This window comes from Zalophus californianus, chromosome 6, assembly GCF_009762305.2.
Source record: "Zalophus californianus isolate mZalCal1 chromosome 6, mZalCal1.pri.v2, whole genome shotgun sequence".
NCBI classification, from domain to species: Eukaryota; Metazoa; Chordata; class Mammalia; order Carnivora; family Otariidae; genus Zalophus; species Zalophus californianus.
Genome location: NC_045600.1, coordinates 73123248 through 73137437, shown reverse-complemented (window position 1 = coordinate 73137437; position 14190 = coordinate 73123248). Strand labels below are relative to the sequence as shown.

Genomic DNA, 14190 nt, shown 5'->3' with positions numbered 1-14190 from the left:
CCCTTTCCGCCCGCTTGGCCATCCCGGCAACAGCCCCACGGCTCTCCTTCCAATCAGCGGAGAGCGACGCGCGTCCTTGCGGAAGTGACGGCAGTTCGAGTCCGGTGGGGGCGGTGGGAGCGATGAGGGAACTGAGACGGTGGTAGCCGTTGTGTGAAGATGGAGGTAGGAACCTGAGCGTTAAGAAGGCTGGAGAGAGAGCGCGGCCGACCGAGTCGAAGCAGAGGCGGGAAGCCGGGCGGAGAGGCGGGTGACGGGAGGGGAGAAGAGAGCCGGGTTTGGGAGTGTTGTCAGAATGTCGGGGACAGAATCCGTCGCTCCATGCTAACTCTCTACTCCCCCTAACTTATCCCCGCCGCTTTCTTTTGGTTTCCAGTTTCCCGGAGGAAATGACAATTACCTGACGATCACAGGGCCCTCGCACCCCTTCCTGTCAGGGGCCGAGGTGAGCACGAGCTGCCGACGCTGTGGGGGGAGGGCCTGAGGCAGCGGTAGGGTAGGGCGGTGGGGAGGAGAGCGCGGACGCCCGGGCCCGGGGGCTGGGAACCAGGGGCCGCGATTGGTGTTCAGAGAACAGTGGCAGCTGCTTCCCGAGCCTATAAAGACTAAGGGGAAGGCCCGGGAAGCTGCTGTCATCAGAAAAGCAAGACTTTGAAAAGAGCCAACCCATTTCAGAGTGATTCTGGATTGGAAGGACAGGGTGGAATTGTTTCCTTTCATTGGGGAGAAATAACTACAATCTGGGGGATCACAGCGGGAAGAAATTGGGGTAAGGGAGTTTACTTAAGGGGTTAACTGTGAGCATGTGTTCATTCTTGGAACTCTCTCTGTTGTAGGGTCTTTGTTTCTCTTAAACTTCTACTAAAAAAAAAAAAGTGGTTATGTTTACCTACAAGCTTGTTTCGCTAGTGACAGGATGAAAGGAAATATTTGCCAGAAAACATGGAGTTGAGTACATGTGTTTCTGTTTGCCAGTGACTCAGAGTTTGGGCAGGTTACTTCACCTTTATATGTCACAGATTCCCTAGCTGTCAAATGGCTGTAATAATAGTTTCTTATGATGTTGTGAAGTAGAAGTAATGGTTATGATGAGATACTTTAGTATCTGTGAAAAAGCTTTGCTTAAAATATTGTCATAGATACATATCACTTGTTTAGGCAGGGCAAAATAGTAAGATTTGGAACAGAAAAAGTAAATTTCCCAGTCTTCGAAAAATTAGTCTTGAGCTTTCTAGGATTTGGGTTGTTTTTTTTTTTTTGAGAATTTTAGTACTTTCCCCCCCCCAAAAGTGATGTGAACCACTTGCAGCAGTTTTTGTTGTTTTTTGTTTTTTGTTTGTCCTAAGAATTCTCAGTTGCTGTTGAGTAGGCTTATCCTGGATTAAATCTTAATATTTCCGTGGATGAGAATTAGATTGAAAAGGGACAGTTGCTAGTTTGATTTCTTTATTGCCATTATTGGTTATCGTTACTCTCTTGAGGGGAAAGTATAGCTCAAATAAACGACAAATTTAGAAATGATATAAAACTAAATCTCTTTGATGCTTTCCAGTCTCATTGCCAGTTTTTTCTGAACGATATCTCCATGGTTTAATTTCGTTATTTGGAGTGCTGTAAATCTCACATTGGCCTTATCCACACGAACATGCATCATTGCCAATTTCTTCTGAATCAGATTTAAATTTAGAGTGTGGTAAATTTCACACTGGCCTCATCAAGAAACTTTCCAGGTTTGAGTCTATCCTTTTTTTGTTTTTATGACTTTAAGAAATTTAACAACACAACTATTTTGCCAAGAAGCTCACAATTAAATTTCAGTGTCTTCCTTTAGCTTAGGTCTTTGTCATTGCTAACAGTTCTTCTCATTACAACTTCACCTTTCCTCCCCCCCCCCCTTTTTTTTTTACCTTTATTTCAGTTGGTTTGTGGTTTTTGTTGTACCTGGTCTTATTGTGAATCACCCCCAATATAACTTAGAACTAGATAAAGGTGATATTTTTTCTTTTAGAAAAAGAGTGATATTTAGAGTTTTCTTGCATGAAAAAAGATAGATGTCCAAAAAATACTAACCATAAAAAAAATTGAAAAATTGGACTTCACTGAAATTAGGAACCTCTTTCCATCAAAAGACATCATTAAGAAATTAAATAGGTATACCAGAGACTGGAAGAAGATATTTTAATACACATACCTGACACATATTCAGGATATATCAAATACTTAATGTAGAGTAAAAGAATCCAATTTAAAAACAGGCAAAAGATTTTTTTTTTTAAGATTTTATTTATTTGAGAGAAAGAATGAGAGAGAGAGAGAGCACATGAGAGAGGGGAGGGTCAGAGGGAGAAGCAGACTCCCTGCTGAGCAGGGAGCCCAATGCTGGACTCGATCCCGGGACTCCAGGATCATGACCTGAGCCGAAGGCAGTCGCTCAACTGACTGAGCCACCCAGGCAAAAGATTTGAACACACACTTCACAAAAGAGGGTATCCAGATTGCCATTAAGCATATGAAAGAGTGTCATCATCACTCATCGGGAATGCCAGTTAAATGGCATTTAAATGCCAGTTAAAACTATAACGAGCATGACAGTATACCCACTAGAGTGGTTAAAATTAAAAACACTGACAAAAGATTTTGCAAGGATGTAGATAACTCTTAATCATTGCGGATTAAAGTGTAAATTGATTCACTTTGGAAAACTGGCAGTATCTGCTAAAAATGAACATATACCTACCCTGTGACCCAGAATTTCTACTCCTTGATGTATACATGAGAGAAATGAGTCCATATATTCACCAAAAACATGTACGTTCACAGCAACTTTGCTCAATAGCTAAGCACTGGATACAACCCAAATGTCTATAAACTGGTACTAGTAAAAAGGGATACTACACAGCAATAAAAAAGGACATCAACTACTAATAAATGTACCTTGGGTGATCTCAAAAATATATTGTTGAGTAAAAAGCCTGACATGAAAGAGTAGACACTATATAATTTCACTTTTTTTTTTAAAGAGTATAAGGAATAGACAATGTGAAACTATGGTAATAGAAATCAGAATAGTGGTACCTGATAGGAAAAGGAGAGAGTATTGACTGGGAAGGAGTATGACAAAATCTTTTACAGTGATAGAAATGTTCCGTATCTTTGATCTGGGTGATGGCTAATTGGATGTTTACATAATGTAAAAATTCTTTGAGCTATGTACTTTAAATTTGTATACTTAAGTTATACCTAAGTAAGAAATAATACTAAAAATTTCTAAGGAGTAAGTATCCAGAGAGGAAGGCTTAGGATGTGTTACAGCATTGCTTGAGACAGGAAAGTTCTATCTGAAGGGAGTTTAATCTGTTTTCCTCATTCTCGTTGGCTCTTATACAATGATACTGTGCTTTGAGCACTTTTGGGAAATAATATAAAGATACCTATTTTTAATTAGGAAAGGTACTTATAATATTAGAACCAGTTAATTATTTCAGGCTGAATACTTAAAATTTTCACTACTATAGAATTTTTAAAAAACAATGAATTATCTTAATGACCCATTGTACCAGTGTACTGTGAGTAGACAGGTGTTGGATTAAAATAAATTTCTTTAAAATGAGTAATCTACACAAAGTATTTTTTTTTTAAGATTTTATTTATTTATTTGACAGAGAGAGACACAGCCAGAGAGGGAACACAAGCAGGGGGAGTGGGAGAGGGAGAAGCAGGCTTCCCACTGAGCAGGGAGCCCGATGTGGGGCTTGATCCCAGGACCCTGGGACCATGACCTGAGCCGAAGGCAGACGCTTAACCGACTGAGCCACTCAGGCACCCCTACACAAAGTATTTAAAGAAATACTGGGTTGTATGTTTTAGCATGGGGAAATAGGAAAAGAGGGAAATCTTTTTTTTTTTGGTTCTTCAAATAGCTGAGCATCCTTGTTTATAAACTGTAATTCCCAAATTGTTTCCTCCCTAAAAAAGGCCCATGAATTTAACGGAGAAGGAAAAGAAGGCTGAATGAGAGGGTAGCTACATCATGTTCCTGTTTTCTCCTTCTGGGTTAAAATCACTTATTTTTACCTGAATATTTGCTAGTTTTATCTTTGTTTTATATATGGTAGAGTAAGATCTAGTTATGTAGTAGGTCCACTAAAATAAAATAACTAGATATTCATTATTGGCTTTATCATTTATGGTAGTAAAAGAGCTTTAGAGTGAATCTCTTGTGTTTATTCTAGTCTATAGTTTACCCTCTGTATTCTTGATCATTGCTCTTCTTTTACTTAGGGAAGAAACAAGCAAATAAGCAAAACAAAACCCCCCAAAAAACAACATTAAAGCCATGGATACTGAATAACAAAGCTGTTTCCACATTCCAGGGGGTGGTGCATAGAAAGAATGCCTTGTTAATTCGATACAATGGAATCTCTGCATGTCTGGTTTTTTAGTGTAGTCCATGAGAGCACTCCAGATGGTTTATGTGGGGTAGTCCTTTGCAGAACACTGGTTTCTTGTTTGGGATATGAATTTTTACTCTTTTTTCTGTTCTCTTTTAACAAATAGTATCATTTTCATATCTTGGCAGAGTTGCCTTTTTAAAGCCAAAAAAAGATAGGCATCTTTTGCTTTGTCAAAACATTGTTTCTTGTAAAAATTGAAAACTACTATCATACAACTATTAATCTATTACAGTAGATGTTTCCCCTGATCCTTTTTCCCATCCCCATAACTTTGTTCACATGAAAATTTGGTAGAAATCTTTGTACTCTCTTCTTGAAAAATCTCACATGAACCTAAACTGAAATTTCAGAGAGAGTCATGGACTTGAAGTTCAGAACTTTCACACAAGAATCATGAGCTGTGTACTGAGAAAAGTTCAGCTGTTGCGGAGATTTTTAGTTTTTCCCATCAAGAACTGCTTGCTCGTATGTTCCTTGTACCACTCTCGTGTTACATCTCTACCAAATTTTTACCATGTTAAGTAAAATAGTAAGGATCTTAGAGAAGGAAAATGTAGAATTGAAGCTATATATATATATATTGTTTGTCTTGTAGGAAACTTTTCTCAGTTTGCCATTGTGATTCAGAGAGATTAGGCATTTCACAGACATATTTTTGTTCTCCCTAGTTTCTACTAGCTGGAAATTCCTTTTAAGCAATGTCTTCATTAAAAAAAAAAAAAAAGTGGGGTACTTGGCTGGCTCAGTCAGAAGAGCAAGTGACTCTTGACCTTGGGGCTCTGAATTCAAGCCCCACGTTGGGTGTAGAGAATACTTAAATAAAACTTAAAAAATGAAATAAAAAATGGTGATATTAGTGAGACCCTTTCTGGGCCGATAATAACCTTGAAGAACCCTTAAAGAATGTATTGTTTAACCATGGGGAAAAAGTGTGGGTACCTCTGGAATTTGATCTGAATCAGTTGATATTTACTATGCCATGTGATAGGTTGATTGAATTTAAAGTTTCTAAAATTTCCAATTTTCTATAAGTGATTAGCAGGTTGCAAGTTAATAATTAGGATGCTAATGTTATCATTAATAGCAATGATTAATAGTTATTAAACAAAATAACAATATAAGGAGAGTACTGTTACAACTCTTATTTTATAGATGAGGAAAACCCCTTCAGAGTCCTTTAGTAAGTGGCAGAGCTGGAACTTGAACCCAGACCTCTCTCACACCAGAGTCTCTTGCAAGTATTTATAATGCTCTTACTGCAGATGTCGCCATTTTAGTTTTTTACTGTCAAAAAAGGAACCATAGCATCTAATGTATCTTAGTTCAGACATTGGTCTGTTAGCTCTACAAATGGTGGACCCATTCAGTATAGAAAGGAGTCTATTACTATAGTTGAAGTCAGAGGAAGGAATTGGGTTTTATAGCTAGCTGGAGTAATCTTTTGCTTCCTCTCTTGCAGAAAAGGCTCTGTCAGAGCAAGACTAGGAATGTTAGAGAACCAGTTTGCCGTTTGGCCATAGCTCTTATGAAGGTTTTTCTCCTCAGTATTAACCTTATCTTGACATTGTTGGGTTTTCCAAAAATAAATCTTACTTGTTGTTAACATCATGATTACTAAGATGGAACTCTTAAGTGTAGATATTTTAGAAGAGGATATCATTCCATGACAGTACTTTTTGGGATTTGCTTCAAAGGAACCTAAAAACGGTAGTCAAAACTATAATTGTCTGGTTGAAAGTGAATTTCTGTGGTCTAATAGTTCAGGTGGATAATTGCAAAATAACTGGTGTCTATTAGAATCTTTTGAGAGTTTTTAAGCATCGTAGGCAAAACAATTTATAAAGACTGGGTCCTTACTAACAGCTCAAAGAGTCACTCATTAGAACAATAAGCATGATAAGACAACAGATGGCAAAGATAAAAAACTGAAAACTGTGATTGATTTTGGCAGCCTTGTATATGCCATTATGACCAAGGGTATTAGGAAGAACAGAGGTTTATTTGTAAAATTAAATAGGTCTTAAGAAATTGATAACAAAAACAGGATCCAGGCTGAAAAGAGGTACACTAAGAAACTCCAGTACCCAGCCGTGTTTTTCACTTAGCAGTATGCAGTTCCTCCTCTTCCCACTAACTTTTTTTCTGTTTTTCCCCCTACAGACATTCCATACACCAAGCTTGGGAGATGAGGAATTTGAAATCCCACCTATTTCCTTGGATTCTGATCCCTCACTGGCTGTCTCAGATGTGGTTGGCCACTTTGATGACCTGGCAGACCCCTCCTCCTCTCAGGATGGCAGCTTTTCAGCCCAATATGGGGTCCAGACATTGGACATGCCTGTGGGCATGACCCATGGCTTGATGGAGCAGGGCGGGGGGCTCCTGAGTGGGGGCTTGACCATGGTAAGGGGCAAGACATTATCAAGCTTACCCAAGCTCATGGGCTTGGTAGTGGTAGGGGAGATAAAAGTGACTCTCTCTTCCCTACTACATTTGGGTATTACTTGGTTCTCATTCTGTGTTTAAAGGCTCACCAACAAAGACTTAATTTCCGCTGAAGGAAATTTATCATTTGAATCAATTTTACTTGAAAAATAATTTAAAATTATAAAATGTCCAGTTCACCCGGATATGAAAATGATTGGGATGGGGGGGGTGTTTTTTTTTCCCCATCTATAATTGCCATCACATCCTAGGATTAAAATGTGCGTGTGAAAAAAAAATGTGAGTGTGACAGCTGGCACGTTGAGAGATTTATTCAAAACCAGTCTGAACCAATGTATTGTGGATTACTTTGTTATAAATTGGTATATTGGACTTCCAGCACATTTCATCAGTAACACATCTTCACACTATATTTGATGCCAAACATCTCTAACATCGGCCTTATTTACTCTTGATTGCCTGTATGTTGCAACTTTAAAAGACCATTATTGTAGGAGAGTACAGGAAGGAAGTTTTTCTTTACCCTATGTGTCATCACTACCTCCAGATTACTGAATAATTTATTTGTTCTTTAAACTAACTTGTCCAAAATTAAGACTTCTCTGGTTATTTTTCATTATTTTGGAACAGGCTTTTGAGTACAAAGAAGTAACTTTAATAATTTCTGTACTTTATTAAAAAGCTTAATATAGGTAAGTTATTTGATGTTTAGTCTTTAAATGATGATACAATCTGGGTAAGCAAGGGTTATAAACTGTCCTGAATTCAGTGGGGGGAAAGAGTGGTGTTTTTTTATATTTAGTGTTTAATTAGTCCTTCTGCTTCTCTCAGGACTTGGACCATTCTATAGGAACTCAGTATAGTGCCAACCCACCTGTTACAATTGATGTACCAATGACAGACATGACATCTGGCTTGATGGGGCATAGCCAGTTGACCACCATTGATCAGTCAGAACTGAGTTCTCAACTTGGTTTGAGCTTAGGGGGTGGCACCATCCTGCCACCTGCCCAGTCACCTGAGGATCGTCTTTCAACCACCCCTTCACCTACTAGTTCACTTCATGAGGATGGTGTTGAGGATTTCCGGAGGGTGAGGCATTCCCTGCCAAAATCAAATCTGCCATGATATTCTGGGATAAACTCTTGGCATACAGAGCCTACCGAGTATTATTTGCTCCTGCCCTGCCATCTCCTCTGCTCTTTTCTGGGTATGGGGTCCTGCCTCTCAATCTACAGTTTATAATGCTTTTCCCAATCCCCATTCTAATTGGTCCTCACATACTTTACTAATGTCTTAATCCTATTGCCTCTTTTTAGCATTTCTGAAAATTCCATCCATGTGCCTAGTTAGTTCCCCCATATTAAGGTCCTTTTCTTACAGTTCTCCAGACATGATACTTCCTTCTTCCCTTTTGTAATTCTCTTTTCTCCCCTGCAGCAACTTCCCAGCCAGAAGACAGTTGTGGTGGAAGCAGGAAAAAAGCAGAAGGCCCCAAAGAAGAGAAAAAAGAAAGATCCTAATGAACCTCAGAAGCCAGTTTCAGCATATGCTTTATTCTTTCGTGATACACAGGCTGCCATTAAGGGACAGAATCCCAATGCCACTTTTGGGGAGGTTTCAAAAATTGTGGCCTCCATGTGGGATAGTCTTGGAGAGGAGCAAAAACAGGTGAACAGAACATGGAGGGACTAGTGGGTAGTGAATGTCCCAGAAATTTTTAAGTAAGGGGATAAAAAACTAAGTTTCCTTTTAACTTTTTAAGTTGTTATTTAATATCCTCTTTGTTAACAGCACATTCACAGATCATAGTCTTAAAGTTACAGCCATCCACTGACTCCAGAATGCACATCAAAAACTATTAATAATGTTTATAAAAACAGTCTAATTTAAACCCCATTTTTTTTCCATCTGTAAAATTAGGCCATTCCTTGGTAAAGAGCATCTCTAAAATCCACTAGCCTTAAGTTTGAATTTAGAGTTTAGTTTATGGTTTTTTCATTGTCCTAGTATAAACTTGAAAAACTATAGTTAATCTCTCTATAACATGGATTTAAAAAATAGGGGCACCTGGGTAGCTCAGTTGGCTAAGCATCCAAATCTTGGTTTCAGCTCAGGTCATGATCTCAGGATCGTGAGATTGAGTCCCACGGTGGGCCCCGCACTGGGTGTAGAGCCGGCTTAAGATTCATTCTCTCCCTCTCTCTCCCCCCGCCCCTCCCCCACTCCCCTCCCCCTTGCTCTCAAAAAGTAAATAAATAAAAATTATGATACTATGTAAATATACAATTAATATTGAAGATGGCTGTAATTATCATTGCCCTAGACTCCCCAGGTCTTTTGTCAGAGTGAGTCTGCTACTTAATATTTGAAACAAAAAGCTGAAACTTATAGCAGTTATCCATTGCTACTCAACAAACCGCAGATTTAATAGCTTTATTTAATTTATTTTTTTAAAGATTTTATTTATTTAACAGTGAGAGATACAGCGAGAGAGGGAACACAAGCAGGGGGGAGTAGGAGAGGGAGAAGGCTTCCCGCTGAGCAGGGAGCCCAAGGCAGGGCTCGATCCCAGGACCCTGGGATCATGACCTGAGCTGAAGGTAGACACTTAACAACTAAGCCACCCAGGCACCCCGCAAATTTAATAGCTTTAAAAATAGTGGCAGTTTATTATTTCTCATGATAATGTGAATTGGTTAGATGGTTTTTCTGATGTTCTTGCCTGGGCTTATTCTTGTGGTTTGTCAAATGATAGCTGGTATGGCTGGCCAAAGTGACCTTGCTCTCGTGTCTGACATTTGGTGCTACTTGGCTTAGATTCCTGCTCATTGACATGGCCTCTCCATCAAAAGGCTAGACTGGCTTCCTTGTAGTATAGCTTAGTGCAAGGTCTCTCTGTCACTTCAGCCAGAATTGCATGGTCAAAGCAATTCATAGAGCTATCCCAGATTCAAAGGAAGGGGAAATAGGTTTCAGCCCTTGATGGAAGAAAAAGTATGCAAGATGGGAGGAATTCTCGTGGCCATCATTTCAAATAACTTGCCACAGTCCTTAAGGGACAATATACCCATTAGACACATCCCAGGCTAAGCAGACTATTAATCTTACACAATGTTTGGATCTGGATTTTCTCTCTTTTTTTTGGTTATAAAAGTGGGCATGAGTTGGTGTTAGCTATAGAAGTGTAGTTGTCCTGGCAAGACTTGCTGATTGGCTGACTTTCAGATGCATGGTCACTGGGAAGTCTGCCATGGAGGCTATCTTGATTACTAGCCAGAAATATATTCACTAAAAAGAGTTGTCAATATTTAACTGAGATGAATTGTCATTCGTTGATAAATAATACAGAATTATTAGTCTTTTCTAGGAGTATGGGGACTTTATAAACAGTCTCTGCCTTTCCTGTAGGTGTACAAGAGGAAAACTGAAGCTGCCAAGAAAGAGTATCTGAAGGCTCTGGCTGCATATAAAGACAATCAAGAGTGTCAGGTGAGAGGGTTACTTAAAGCAATAAAAAGATTTTTGGAGCTGTTTATTAGCAGTTAAAATAAGTAAATACCGCCAAAAACCTGTAGGACCTGTTAATACTATGTTGTATTAAAAGCTTAAAAGTATATAACAGGTTTCCTATTGTTTCCATCATAAACCTTGCCACAGTCTCTCTTTCTGAGTTTATCTCCATTATTTACTTTCACAGCTCTTTTCTTTCTTCCACTCTGTGATGTATCTTTTTTGGGAGGTGATTAGAGTGAATATGTTCTGGGGAAGAGAGTAAATTTCCCAATGACTTACTTACTTTCCTTTTTTTTGGGTCTTTTAGGCCACTGTGGAAACAGTAGAATTGGATCCAGTGCCACCATCACAGACTCCTTCTCCACCTCCTATGGCTACTGTTGACCCAGCATCTCCAGCACCAGCCTCAACAGAACCCCCTGCCTTGTCCCCTTCCATTGTTGTTAACTCCACTCTTTCCTCCTATGTGGCAAACCAGGCATCTTCTGGGGCTGGGGGTCAGCCCAATATCACCAAGTTGATTATTACCAAACAGATGTTGCCCTCTTCTATTACTATGTCTCAAGGAGGGATGGTTACCGTTATCCCAGCCACAGTGGTGACCTCCCGGGGGATCCAACTAGGCCAAACCAGTACAGCCACTATCCAGCCCAGTCAACAAGCCCAAATTGTCACTCGCTCAGTGTTGCAGGCAGCAGCAGCAGCTGCTGCTTCTATGCAACTGCCTCCACCCCGACTACAACCCCCTCCACTGCAACAGATGCCTCAGCCCCCCACTCAGCAGCAAGTGACCATTCTGCAGCAGCCTCCCCCACTGCAGGCCATGCAACAGCCTCCACCTCAGAAAGTTCGAATCAATTTACAGCAACAGCCACCACCTCTGCAGATCAAGATTGTGCCTCCACCCACTCTGAAAATGCAGACACCTTTAGTCCCACCAGCTGTGGAAAGTAGTCCTGAGCGGCCTGTGAACAACAGCCCCGAGGCCCACACAGTGGAGGAAACCTCTCCTGAGACAATCTGTGAGATGATCACAGATGTAGTTCCTGAGGTGAGCCTGTTTTCAAGTCTTTCTCCAGACCAGTGGAAAGGTAGAATTATTTTGGTTGACCCAATAAAAGTGGAGGTTGCTACTAGCATTTAATGTCTGGCAACCAGGAGTTCCTGTAGGGAGTTCCCTGCGACTGTGACTTGTCCTACCCATAATAATCTATTGTTCTTGGTAAGAAACATTTAGGAGGGTGTTCTGTCCCAGACCACCTCTTAACTAAGCAAAAGTCATACTGCAGTTCTACAAAAGAGGATAAAGCCTAAGCATGGAGTTATTTTTCAGAGGTATCTATCCAAGGACCCTAAACTTTGGAGATGGAATTTCTCCTACATCTCTGCTGCTTGGCTTGATGTGTTTTAAGTGGGGGATGGATAGCTTGAAAAAAAATGGTTCATATCATTGAGTCTTTCCAAAGAGACATAAATAGATGCCAATTACCCTAGTTTTAATTTGTACATCACCAACAGTCATTTAAAATATGTTTTGAGACTCCAGGTCCACAATTAATGAAGCAATCATTTAAAGAAAAATAACCCCCCATCAGCAGGAAACTATGAATCTCTGAGGTCTTTCCCTTTTTCTAATGGCATAAGCCAGCCTCTATTCACACTGTACTTTGTAGAGATTTTCAGAGGAGTAATAGTCAAGTGTGGAATAAAGTCAGTGATAGATAAAATTAAAGAGTACTAGCCAGCATTCTACCAATTGGAAGAATCTTCATGTCAGTCTCAAGATGCTTAGAGAGGGGGAGACCAAGAACTCTTTTAGAACTCTGCCCCCAGGGCGCCTGGGTGGCTCAGTCGTTAAGTCTCTGCCTTCGGCTCAGGTCATGATCCCAGGGTCCTGGGATCGAGCCCCCCATCGGGCTCTCTGCTCTGCGGGAGCTCTGCTTCTCTCCCACTCCCCCTGCTTGTGTTCCCTCTCTCGCTGTGTCTCTCTCTGTCAAGTAAGTAAATAAAAAAAAAAAAATTAAAAAAATTAAATAGTTAAAAAAAAAAAACTCTGTCCCCTTATGGGGGCAGCTCCATTGGTTCCTGGAGTTAATTTGACTAGCTGGCTAGTTAAGTAAGTAGCAATCTGATTCGTCTTTTGTGCTCTCTTCCTCTCATAGGTTGAGTCTCCTTCTCAAATGGATGTTGAACTGGTGAGTGGGTCTCCTGTGACACTCTCACCCCAGCCTCGATGTGTGAGATCCGGTTGTGAGAACCCTCCTGTTGTGAGTAAGGACTGGGACAATGAGTACTGCAGCAATGAATGTGTGGTGAAGCACTGCAGGTGAGCTTATAGTTTCCCTTCTTACAATTCAGATATTGCTAAGTTAACTGTTGGAAAACAGGGTAACCCTGAGCATATAGTCAGTATCACCTGACCTGAGGTAGACTAGATTGCTATATGTATGTCTAATTATAGAGGCTACTAGAAAAGCTTTCCCTGCTTAAAAAGAGCTTACATTTCCCACATAGACAAAGATGATGTAATTAGCAGTTTTTGCTTTTTGGTTATATTATATTCAGTTACATGTGCTCTTTAACATTCAGTTACATATGGTCTTTTAAAAAATTATAACACCTAAAGCTGTTAGTGACTATGGATATTAGCTTAGCTTCTCTCCTTACTGCAAATCCAGCTACCCGGGGAATTAGAATTTGAGGACGACCATTATGCTAAGTGGTAAGTAGCGTAAGAAGAAGGTGCTAAGTGTGGCAGAAGGGGTGGGTGGTAGGGGCGAGAGAAGTTCTGAAGATTTTGCCCATCTCCCCAATTTTCCTGGGATTTACCTCTATCTATGAAAGTATTGGTATTTTCCTAAGTCAAATCTGCTTCAGCAAATCAGGATTGTCTAAACTTAATTAAGGCCCACTGCCCTTATATTCATATGTTGATATCATTTCATCTTAATGAAACTATTTAAGACAGTTCAAAAAGGCTGTATCTAGGCTGTAATTCTAAGTTTATGTGTATCTCTTCTCTCTCAGGGATGTCTTCTTGGCCTGGGTGGCCTCTAGAAATTCAAACACTGTGGTGTTTGTGAAGTAGTCCTTCCTGTTCTCCAAGCCAGTGAAGACTTATCTGCTGGAAACATGTCTAAGAGCCTCTTTTTAAAAAACAAGTTGGGCTTCAGGCTTCTGCCTGATCTCAACCCATGATGGTCCTTCGTGCTTCTCCCCTTTTCTATCTCTTCATCAGGGGCCATACTATGGAGCAAGGCCATTGAGTTGGCTGTAATCTGGAATTGCTTTTTACTTTCAAGTACAAGCAGAGATACCAGTGATAATAGCAGAGAAAAGGGTAAAGGGAATATGAACAAGCAGAACATAGGGGTGGTGATGGTGGGGGGTTGTTTGAGGAAACTCGGTATAATTGTCATAGGACATGCCTAAACAATTATTAAAATGATGGGAGAATACTCAGCTTTGAGCCTAGGCTAAAACACTGTGTGCATCCATTTTAAAGGGGATAAAAAGTTGCATTAAAGGTTATCTCTTAAACAGGAACGATTGCTGTCACACCTATACATTGCTTTGAGAACAAAAGTTTTCAACAGAGCAGGCACCTTGGGCTATAGGGAAAATACTGTCACCTGGGAGTTCCTTATTTATTTCTTTACAAATAATGTTATTTCTGTAATCCTTGATCCTCCCTCTTGCACTTACCACAGTTTATGAGTGTAAAAGACAGAAGTCTATATCCTTAATATAAGGTTTTACCAAAGTCTAAAGAAGT

At 40.1% G+C, this 14190-nt stretch overlaps 1 protein-coding gene across 2 annotated transcripts; it reads left to right on the top strand.

Annotated features, from left to right (window-relative positions):
• Positions 1–23: 23 nt before the first annotated feature.
• Positions 24–14185, top strand: TOX4 (TOX high mobility group box family member 4). 2 transcript variants are annotated; one of them, XM_035728302.1, is made up of 9 exons: positions 24–165; positions 377–445; positions 6615–6857; positions 7731–7991; positions 8340–8570; positions 10311–10391; positions 10723–11466; positions 12578–12741; positions 13443–14185. In XM_035728302.1, exons 1-9 carry the CDS (start codon positions 160–162, stop codon positions 13501–13503), a joined length of 1860 nt encoding a protein of 619 aa, XP_035584195.1. In that variant the 5' UTR covers positions 24–159; the 3' UTR covers positions 13504–14185. The 2 variants fall into 2 exon arrangements, with proteins under 2 accessions (XP_035584195.1, XP_035584196.1); XM_035728303.1 differs by lacking the exon at positions 377–445 and having other exon boundaries at positions 105–165.
• Positions 14186–14190: the final 5 nt, after the last annotated feature.